This window comes from Apis cerana, linkage group LG3 (assembly GCF_029169275.1).
Source record: "Apis cerana isolate GH-2021 linkage group LG3, AcerK_1.0, whole genome shotgun sequence".
Classification (NCBI taxonomy): Eukaryota; Metazoa; Arthropoda; class Insecta; order Hymenoptera; family Apidae; genus Apis; species Apis cerana.
Genome location: NC_083854.1, coordinates 10813582 through 10825447, shown reverse-complemented (window position 1 = coordinate 10825447; position 11866 = coordinate 10813582). Strand labels below are relative to the sequence as shown.

General features: G+C 31.8%; 1 protein-coding gene across 5 annotated transcripts; it reads right to left on the bottom strand.

Moving 5' to 3' along the window:
* Positions 1-483: 483 nt before the first annotated feature.
* LOC107998209 (polycomb protein Pcl) lies at positions 484-10269 on the bottom strand. 5 transcript variants are annotated; one of them, XM_062072877.1, is made up of 11 exons: positions 9617-9746; positions 8910-9055; positions 8577-8777; positions 8263-8454; positions 7923-8095; positions 7643-7838; positions 7287-7528; positions 7021-7212; positions 6723-6939; positions 6398-6629; positions 484-6202 (listed from the first exon to the last, which is right to left on the bottom strand). In XM_062072877.1, exons 2-11 carry the CDS (start codon positions 9039-9041, stop codon positions 5700-5702), a joined length of 2280 nt encoding a protein of 759 aa, XP_061928861.1. In that variant the 5' UTR covers positions 9042-9055; positions 9617-9746; the 3' UTR covers positions 484-5699. The 5 variants fall into 5 exon arrangements, with proteins under 5 accessions (XP_061928861.1, XP_016912857.1, XP_028522735.1 ...); XM_017057368.3 differs by lacking the exon at positions 9617-9746 and adding an exon at positions 10127-10269 and having other exon boundaries at positions 484-6629; XM_028666934.2 differs by lacking the exon at positions 9617-9746 and adding an exon at positions 9747-9889 and having other exon boundaries at positions 484-6629.
* Between the last annotated feature and the right edge of the window lie 1597 nt (positions 10270-11866).

Genomic DNA, 11866 nt, shown 5'->3' with positions numbered 1-11866 from the left:
TATATTATTTTTTGTTTGATGATTTGTCAAATAGCATTACATTTAAATGAATGAGATCACAAGTTATTATTATTAATTTTTGGTTCTATTTTTTTACTTTTTTAGCCATAAGTTTCTACTTATCAAGACTTCTCCAGAATTTTTATATATATATATAGAGTATAATGTAGAATTTAATGCCCCGACATTAATTACTTTCTTATAAAAATTCTGAAGATTTTTATTTTAGTAAGCTTCTATTGGCTTATTTTAGTAAGCTTCTATAAGATTTTATGTTTAAATTAAACTAAAATATAAAATCAAAAAAAAAAAAAATCATTCTTTTCGGTAATTCATAATATAATCTATAAACAAATACGAAAATTTATCACTCGGACAACATTTTTTTTTAAGGGACGAAAAACGAATAAATAAACATATTTTATAAAATAAATAAATGTAACTAAATTAAATTTAAATTCAAATTAGTGAAATATTACACTAATACGAAATTGAAATATATTTGGCTAGACTTAACATTTAAACCTACGATTACACAAAATTCTATCGCCTACTTTAGCAAATATTTCGTATATTTAAAAATGCATGAATATAACGAGAACATCTTGTACAACGTTCATGAAGAGACATACATATGATCGTTTGCTTAAAATTAAATATTATCTCTTGTTAGAAACATTGTGTTTATTAAATACATATGTTCGGTAGTTATGAACAATTTTTTTCATACAAAAATTCTCTAAACGTATTTACATGGACCATTCTAAGTACCCTTGATTCGAGAGCTGCTAATAATTTTTCTTTGATTTTTTTTTTTTTTTTATTTCAATCTTCAACGCGAAACACGCGACAAGAATTTGTTTCACGAGGAAAATATTTATTTTTATTTCGATTTATCGACGAAAAGCAAATTATTCGGGCAACCAGCACTCGAATTTTTCAATTTTATCGGAGAAAAAAAAAAGCTTCGACAAAAGCCTGAAAGATTATTATATGAATGATTGACGAGTTGATGAGTGTGTACACAATCGAATGAAAAAAAAAAAAAGTGCTCATTGTTATTTGTGTCGAGAAAAGATATTATTCTATATTCTGTTTACTAAATGGGCGGTCATCAATAAAATAAAAGAAAATAAAAAAAAGACTAAAAAAACTAGCAAATACAAATTAGAAACCAAGGTGATTATACTCCTTATATTCAAGGCTAATTAATTTTCTTTTCAAATCATCAATCACACATTTGAACTCTTAAAATGAAGAATTTTTAAAAAATTCGGATTGATCAATTTCTCAGCTTCTCACTTTCTAAAAAAAAAAAAAAAAATGACAAAACAAGAACTAAACCTTGATAAATTCCACGATATAAGACATACACACAAATATATAACATATTATTTTCGAATTATTGCTACAAGTTAATCTTCGACTAACAGACATCATTGTACATCAACATTGAGCAATAACAATAAAATATTTCAAGACTGAAAAATCTATTAAATATAAATATGGGTTTTATACACTTTAAACAACCCTTGAGTAATCGTGACCACCCACTTGGTATAAATCTGATCCGATCTTTTCTCTTATCTATTTAAAAGAACAAGTTTCTTTTTTTTTCCCCGCGAAAGAGCAGTGTGTCTAACGGAATCACGCACACGGCAGCACGGATGTGGTCGGATGCATTCATTCGGAAGCGAGTCGAAGAAGAACAATATCTCCTCCACGACCTCATATTCCGCCAATAATCGCGTACAAACGTTTACACAAACGTACATTAGAGCTATGCGTATTCCTCGCGTATCTCGTGGAATATCTGCGTTAAAAAACGGGAAGAGGAGGGAGGGGAGACCGTAGGGGAAGGGGGGAGGGGCAGTTGTATCTGAAAGGACGATGGGAGGAATATATTTACATATGATACTGGCAGTACATCTTCGTTTTTTTTTTTTGTCGTTTTGTTTCACGATGTGGAAACGCGGAGTCGAGCTCTCGCCGATCCGACACGAATCGTGCTCGTATACGAAAATCGATCGACTAATATCGAACGCATTTCCTTGGAAATAAGCTCTGTACAAGAGCTATTTTTGTTTATTCGCCTCGCCTCGATACGCGGCTAAAACGCTGACTTTTTGTACAGGAGATGATTGTTTCTAAGCGGAGTTCGTTCGTAGGAATTCTCTGGGATATTTCGTTTCTGTCGTTTCGTCGCTTTCGAACCATTGTTGTGTTGCGCCTTGTTGCCAGATCGAATATATTAAAATTGAAATGAAATGAAATTGGATTTTGACATATTTTATTGGTTTGACGAGATCTGAACAATTTGACCAGTGGAAATTTTTAATCTTCAGGATAGAATAGGATGTATCGCGTATTGTTGGCTCCTTTTAAGATTTTAAATATTAATTTCGCGAAAAAAGAAAATTCGCAATTTTTCATTTCACATTTTCATCGACTCGATCTGGAATTGGCATAGTTAAAAAGAAACCTCAACGAAAAACAGGCCCCCGTGGAACGGAAAATTAATCATTTTCGTGGAACTTATAATAGATAGATCGCAAGAACGTAACAAAATGAAAAAAAGAACAAGGAAAAGGGGGGGGAAATAGTTTAACAATACAATGAGTAATAACGCAACGCCTGATTAAGTGATTAATCTGGTCAATACGTTCGTTCACTGATACAAGCGTCGATCTTACATCATTCTCTCTAAGTAACCTAGTTGAACGTACATGAGAAACAATGAAACGATCACGAAACTTCGATGACGCTGACCGAGGAGAGAAAAGAAAATGGATCGTTAACTTCCTCTTCTGTGTAGTCTGATCGCGAGTTCGATCATTCGTGCGAAAAATGCACGAATATTATTAACATTTTTCCTTCTTTTCTTTTTTTTTTTTTAACAACGCAAGCAAAAAGAAAGAAAAAAGAAAAGAAAATAACTCTACGTACACGAGAACGGTTTAAGTTGTACTTAAGTTCAGCTCGTTTCCGATTCTTCGTGCGTAACGATGAACGAAGAAGAAAACGAGAGAACGAAAGAAACTTATACATATAAACGCAAGAACGTACGTTTAATTAAGAAAAATTAACGTATCATAGCGCAGTATATTGTCTAACGTCGTTTATTAAATTATAACTTAAACGTTTGGCAGTGTCTTCGTCCAATATTTACCTATATACGTTTCCTTTAGAGAGTATAATAACGCTTCGCGCAGTACCGCATAATTGGAAATAAGATATGCGTACCATTTGAGTATCTATTGTACGAAAATGTTACGAAAATTCTATTTTGTAGAGTGTATAATAATGTGATTAAAAGTCTGAACACACTTGAACACATTCTTTTTCTAATACGCGAAGACAATCAAAAGAAAAATTTCTTTTGAAAGAAAAACAATGTAAAAACTTATATAGAAAAATGAGTGTGTTTAATTATTGGCAGAAAATTGTACACATAGATAGAAATTGATAATTTCAATTTACCATCACTAAAGTTTAACCTCACCGAACTTACAAACAATAGTCGGTCGCGACTTTGTAAAATCTCTCTAAAGGAGTTACAATGGAGAAAAAAAAAAAAAAAAAAAAAAATTACGTATAGTAGATTAAATAAATAGCGCTTAAAAATACCTATCTTAGGTAAGTCTGTCTATGCATGAATGACTCGCGGATTTCTCATATCCAGATATTTAGGAAAAATTCGTATGATTATTATTCTATGAAAAAATCGAAAATCAAATGAACGAACGCAAAATAGAATAGATTACGCGAAACATGATTTTTTTCTCTCGATTCTCTGTATTTTTTAGCATCTAAAGAAAGACTCGATTATCAGATGACTACAACCTTTCTTACTAAAATTTTTTCGTTGTTACATTCTAATTATAATAATTCTTACTATAGTCGTCCCAAATAAACTATTAAATAAAATTAGATTCGAATTGTATAAGAGTATAATTATGTGTGAACGAATAAATTTCTTCGACATTATTTTTGATAAATTCTATCGATTCAAGAATTTAACGAGGAATCGTTCAAATTTTCTTTCAAATATTCACTGATCAGTAAGTTCTGACCATAGATTCTGTGCTGTATCAATTTTATAATTCGAGAATCAGACAAATGATTGTAGTATAAATGATTTTGTACGAATATTCATTATTAATTTTATTAATTCAAGTCGTATCAGCGTTCATTTAAAATTCATTCTAAGAAACTTAAAACAAATTTTCGAATAATGGAAAAATATCTACGCGAATGTCTATATTACATGCGAACAAATATTTTCACATGCCCTACATTTTTTCTTTCTCTTTTTTTCTTTTTTCTTTTTAATGTAACAAGAACAGTTTATAAAGATTCGCTACATTTCGAGTTCAAAATGATCTCCTCTTCACAATTCAGAAAATCATAGGGAAAATTTACAATGTGTTATCCTTTGCACAGATAACTTTGGCCAACCACTTACGTACTCAGCCCTGCGACTTTTTAAATTGTACGTTATTACGAAATAGGTATGTTCTTTCCTTTTAGTCTTGTATAATAATGAGCAATGCTAGAACCGCATCCTCATCATCTTGAACCGTCTATGAAAAATAAAAATTCTTTTCTAAGATTCGTATCGATGAATAATTGCATTGTTAGCTATTATATTTATTAAACATTATGTATTCGAGGGTAAAATTTAACTATAAAAGATAAATTGGTGCAAGTGTGGCAGTATGATCATGCGTTAATTAATGATTTTGATTTTATTTATATTGTCATATGGATAGAAGATGTAGACAACAGTTCAAGAAGATGAAGTTACAGAAGCGGATGTCTATCTCTACAATTGTATTGAAAAATAACCTTTTGCAGGATGTCTGCTTTTTCTTTTTTATTCCATATTTTTCTTTTATTCTTTAAACACTAACCACTAACGGTCGCTAGTATGTTAGATCAAGTGAGAGGAACAATTGTCAGTTTTTCAATTCGCATTTTTTTTTTTTCTTGTCATCGGGATCATGGTCTGCTCCATAACTCATAAAAAAGGAGCGATTGGCCAATCTCTAATGAATGCAAAATCCAGCGCAAATGATTCTCTTTGCTTTACATTCGTCGATTTTTCTGCGAAACTACTATGCTACAATATATACAATTTATAAAGCAATGTATCTGATTGTTCTTGTAAATGTTTCCTTCATACATTTTTTATTTGCCTTTGTATTAAAATAGATATACAAACGTTAATTGAATTTTATGCATCGAAGCTAATCATGGACGGTACATTTTAAATATAAAAATCTGAATCGAATAGAAAATTCACGCTTTTTATATGGATAATAAAAAAAAATGTGAATCGATATTTTATTTTGAATAAGCGGCAAAACAAATTCATTGTCCAGCAATGAATTCATTGTTATTGTTGTTTGGAACAGCATCTTCGTAAGACTCGATCTGCTAAACGAATAAAATAAAATTTACATTTGCAAGAACAGTCACACATCGTACACCAATTAATAATACATACTTATTACATAAAAATATGTAACGAATGGCAGTGCATGTGACACAGATCAATTTGCCACTAATCATTTCTCTTACATATCGAGCCTTTTGAAAATGATCGAGCAACAATTTAACGCTGCTCTTGCTCGATGATGTAACGGAAATTTTATATGATTGCAATGCATTTATAATCATAAACAAATTATTTATTGTTAAGTGTTAAGTCCCTCCCACTCGATTAGATATTGAGTCTGACCGTTTGGTCCTATCCTTTTTGCTCTGATGACAAACTTTTCACCAGCAGCGATTCTATTAGCTGCTCCAAAATATATGTTCACCGATGACTTTAGATCATCCAGAGATATGTCGGGCGCACTTTGTTTAACGGGTGAACACTTTGGAGATGAAGGTACACTACCTTTCTTTTGCGGTTGCGGATCCGGGGGTGGTAATTTGTCATTGCTTTGACGTTGTCTAAGTCTCCTTCCATTTAAGGCATAATCAACACAATTTCCAATTTGACTACTAGCACTGCTTGAGGCACCGTTAAACGAACTTCTTAAATTCCTTGCAAACTCACTTTTAACTTCGTTATTACGCGCCGGTAAGATGGTTGCCGTCTTACTGGCAGTATGTTGATATTGTTGTTGTATTTGTTGTTGCGACGGACGTCCTCTCCGATGTTGACGTCTACGTTTTACTTGCCCATTTCTGTCTATAATAATGTCTTTTTCCGATAATTGTCTTTTGGCTGGCCGTACTACCGGCGGTTGAGATATAACAGGAGTAAGCGGTAGAGGTAATGTGATTGGACATTGATTGTACGGTGACGGGGTACTTGAATTTGTTTGATTGAGATTACCGGGTGTACCCAATAAATCACTGAGATTTCTAAAAGGATTATTCTTGCCTTCAAAGTCCTTGGGTGGTGGAATAAAGGAGTCCAAAGTCCCTCTTGAACTAGTTTCATCCCCACTTGTATCCGCAGGCGTCGATGGTGGTAAAGGATACATCAATTCCACGGAACTAGGCACAGATAATTCAGATATACCCGAGGTTGTAGCAGGGGGTGTAGGTGGACCAGAAACTGAAGTTGGAGGCGTAGGTGGTAGATCAGATGTTTCCGAGTTTCGAGATTTGCTCTATTTTAATGAACATTTAAATTTTTATTGTTTTTGTTACATGAATATAATATTATACGTGATACCATTTATTACATTTATTACGTATGATACCTTAGCTATAGCGTTTTTTAGCAGTTTCCTCGCTTTTCTATATCTAGCTTCTCGAACACCTTGAGCCTTACTCAAGGCAGCATCACCTTTTTCTCTTTTCTTATGTTTACGTAACATTCTTTCACGAGAACTTCCTAACGCCATTAAACGTCTTCTTCTTTGTAAACTGAGTTTAGGAAATGGGAATGATTTCTTTACAAAGCCACCTCCACTATACCTATAAGAAATAAAAAAATAATAATTCGAAGTGTTTTATCAAATGTTTTACGCATTTTCAATAAATTAAATTAGAATTTACCTTTCTCGTAAAGATTGTGTAGATTGACTCGGTGGACTTGGACTTGGACACGAACTTTGTTCTGCTTCCGAGTTTTGATAAATTGTTCCACGCATCACTACATCCGATGGATTCACTGGAATTTCTAAATTTTCTGCTGTGCTTTGTTTTAATGCAGTTAATTGTTTTGTACTTTCTGGTAAAGATATCGGTCTGAAACAATAAGATTTTTTTAAGATTCTGCTGATCAATAAATACGTGTTTCGAACATTTAAAAAATAACTAACCCTGTAGGTGGAGGAAGATATTGCAGTCTTTTATTAGCACCCCAGCATCTACGTAACACAGAATCATCTATTACACCAGTTGCTGGAAGATTAACAATTGGACATGGTGGTGGTAATCTAACTCTAAGACCCCATATCGTAGTACGTTTTTTTATTTCTCTGCCGCATTTAAACCTGTTTCTATTATTTGTCAATATCCCTAGTATAGATTCTCTGCGTATTTGAGCACTGACATCCCTGATCTGATAGTAAGAAATACATATATGTATTTATAAATAATATACTTTTAACTATTTTTAAAAAAAAATAAAAATATTTTAAACTTCACATTTTAAAAATTTATTAAAACTTCTTACCCGAGGTGGAAGCTGTAAAGTATTCCAATTATCATTGGCATAAGGTACAATAACAGTGTCCAAATCATAATACTTTTTAGCATTGTAAACAGTCAAATTGTACAACATCAGGTGCACCAGATCTACCCATTTCAATTCCAGTCGCCGTACGAATTCTTTGCCATAATTGCACATTGAACAAACAAATACATAAAATCTGTAAATAATATCAATTATGAAATATATTTTAGAAATTAAATTAAAAAAATTACTGTCTTAAGATTACATAATCTAATCTTACCTATCTCCACTGTATAAAGGATAAGTTAGGCAACTAACACATTTTTCATGAAACCATTGCTTGCAACGAGCACATTGCAACATTTGTGTATACCATTCACCATTGAGTCCACAATAACAATAAATTTGTTCTGCATTTACTCTATGATGTACATCCCAATTTAACATATTAGGCTGTAATAAATATTAACTATAAATTTTATGAATATTTCAATATATTTTTTAATAAAATATTTTAATATGATTAAAAAAAATTACTATTCAATCATATTATTATTAATCAATCATATCAAATATAATATTAATACTATAAAGGAAATTAATATATTTTAGATACTTACATCATACGGCAACTTTGTCATATCATCTGGTGGTGGCTGAGGTTGGTCCCTACCACTGCAAACTTTTCTGATACTTGCCTTTACCATAGAAGTTTTTGGTTCTATAACTTCACGTGTCCTTGGTTGACTATCTATACATCTTTTACACATCCAATGTGCCTCAGCTGCAGTTTCTTCTTTTAATATCTGAGGCTGTAAAAATATATATTTTTTTAAAATAATTTCATAATTTGTTGTATTCATGTGATTATATATTAATAACAATATAATTATATGAATTTTTTTTTGTATAGATACAAATTATATGTTATTACCTGATGACAAAGTTGATGATAACCACGACCACATTTGTCACAAACTATAATGTCATTATCAGTCTTGGGCTGAGATTTTTTACAAAGAACGCACATAACATCAGAATCTGGCATTGAAAGCTTTGTCAGCTCCTTAACAGAGGACCATGCGGAGGTGTTGTCCATAAATTTGACAAGGCATTTCTCCCTTGCCAAATCCACCTATATATAAGGTGTTTAATATAGTCAAACTTCTAACTATGATAAATCTAACAGCGAAACACAATGTAATCATATTTTATTAAAAGACATAAAAAAAATCAATTATAATAAAAAAATGTTGTACAAATATACCTCAACAATTGTTCCAAGATAAAATTTTCCATCCTTGTGTTGTAGAAGAACATCATCCCCATGAGAGAAACCCAATTTCTGTTCCCTCGTAGTACTATCCGGCGCTGCCAGACTTTCTTCTGGCTCTGACATTTTCTACCCTGTTTCTATAGTCATACAAAACAATAAAAATATATTTTAATATATTGCAATAGTTATCAAATCAAATCTAAATAATATAATTAAAAGAAAGTTATTTAACTTGATTGAGATATTATAGACAATTTTATTAGAAATATTTCAAAACTATTGTTTTCAAAAATATTATAAAATTATTCAGTTTTTAAACTAATATTTTGTTTATATATATTCCAATCAATAAAAAATGAATATATATAAAAAATATATTATTTTGTTTTAGGCTAATGATATTAAATAATAATATTAAAGAAGAATATTTATAATGTTAGTTATAACCATTACATATATTTATGTGTTAAATTAAATGTTTAATATTATAATTATAAAATGCAAAATGACAATTAATCTCTTATGAAATAGCTCTTATGAAAATAAAAAAAGATTGGATAGTTTTTTAAGAATAATAACTACATCAAGAAAATAGTTAACATTTCGAATATAACCACAGGAATCTTATTTAGTACAGAATCTTCTCTTTAAAATGTTTGTTGAAATCCGAAAGGAAAGCAAATCTTACATGCACGTACACATAATGCTTGGTCCACGCAAATGTGTAAAATAGATGGTCGTCCGCCAAATCATTCATTTATTGTACGTGTCCATTACAAGTGGCGATAAGTACGTTACAAGAATCAAAAAAGTATCGCAAAAAAATACCTGCGAAAGAAATAACGACCATATGATCGGCATCTCATTAAAAACCAGTCCGCGCGCTCTCGCTCTCGTTAACGAACGAGAGCACCTACAAATGCTGTTCTAAACAAGACGAAACGTCGCGCACGAGCGGCTACACTTTCGAGAACTTTTTTATCATCGATGACAAGTATCCAATGTGAAATCAAACTTTCTGCTGATCAAGAAAATAAGAAAGACCTAAAAACCGATCAATTGACGAAGACACTGGTGATACGATAGACACGAACAACCCCCGGGACAGCTCCTAGCACCGGGCGGTGCTTGGACCCGGTGGTGGTGTTTTTAGGACAGAAGACCGCGCGAATATCGTTCGATCTCTGAACACCTTTTGTATGTCGTACCTCAGCGTCTTAGCTGTGGAATCACGCGCGACGTTCGGCCCTCATTTTCCGATTCCCGTCAGCCATTTACAACCATGGGGGCCCCGCCACGGTCGGTAGCTCTGAGACACACAATCGCGGCGCGGCAAAACCCTATCTCGTGAAGTCAGGATGGCGACACGCCGGCACGCATGCAACCGTAACGATCACAGCGGCGTCCGGATACCCACGTCGGCCACCCTCAGGATTACCACACGCCCTTAGTCACGGACATCACCGCCGCGAACTCGGTGCACTTTCATTGTGTCCCTTGAAAATTCGAATAAGCACCGTCCGCCATGTTCGGGGAAACACTTGCTAGAAACTACGATGGTCAACTAAGCTACTGTGGTGGCAGTGCTCCCCGTAGGGATGTCTAACGAAACAGGGACGCCCATTTCTCGCGTTACACTTACTAGTTTTGTTTAGAAAGTATAATATTACTGCTGGAATGTTATAAAATTATTGGAAACAGTTCATCAACATTACGAATCTTACTTCTAAAATTACATTTCATAGGTATTATAACCTCATATACGTCCCATTAATAGAGATATTTAAATAACTACGGAAAATATTTTTAAGAAATATTATTTTTAAATAAAAGAAATAAATTAAATGAATTATGAATAAAAAGAATTGCATATGTACTTTTTTTTTTTTTAATTACTTTTATATTATAAGCCATATATTGTGTGTTATTGTGTACGTAAAAATTTATGATCAACATGGTGCAGGGCATTTAAATTTTGATATACGATCATGGTCGTTAGTTGGACGTTCTATTGTGGTGCAAGTATAATATAAACAATTGATGACAGTGTTGATAAAGATTTTGTTATACTATTATAATTATAAATGGTTATGGTTATAATTTAAAATGCCAAGAATTTTAGAATTGGTTATACACTTAATATCTTTAAATGTTTCAACAATTAGAGTAGTATATCTTCCATACATAAGATTCTTGTCGTCTGTACCCTAGATCTGGATAAGTTTTGTTACACTTTAAATAATTCAAAACAGATCTTAAAGTGTATAAAAGAAAATATTGTTGCTAATAAATATAATGATTTATTGAAAAAATTATTATTTTTATATGCTATAATCAATTATTTTAAATTTTATAATTGTAATTATTTTCCGTGATTAATTTGCAAACAAAATATAAATTCATAAAACGATTTCATATATTGTTTACGTATAAATAATATGATTTTAATAATATAATTTTAAACAATTATACAAAATATAAATACATAAAAACAACATAGGCTTCTGATCATTGGTTATTCACATATTAACTGATCATCGAATATTGAATACACTCTAAAATTAGCTGTAATTGTTCAGTCGGCAAAAGAGTGGAATACAAATCTCTTATGCCTAACAAAGTAATAGTTAAGCTACTCACGTATTCGCAAGTGAAGGGTTGCTAACTTGGAAGTTGAAACATGTAACTTTTTTTACTGCCCGTAACTCACCTGTCGATTTTTTTTTATTTAATTTCAGCAGCTCTTCCTGTTGAGAAAGTAAAGACCAGACACGCCATTTTGGGATGCAAAAGATCATTTGTTTTTCACTTACAATGGTAAGATAATTTTGCTTGCATACATCCAGTTGTATGTATTGCAATTATGATGAAAATTATTAAGAAACGAATAAAAAAATATTATATATTAAAAATAAATACGAAATTTATTTTTACAAAATTTAATTTAT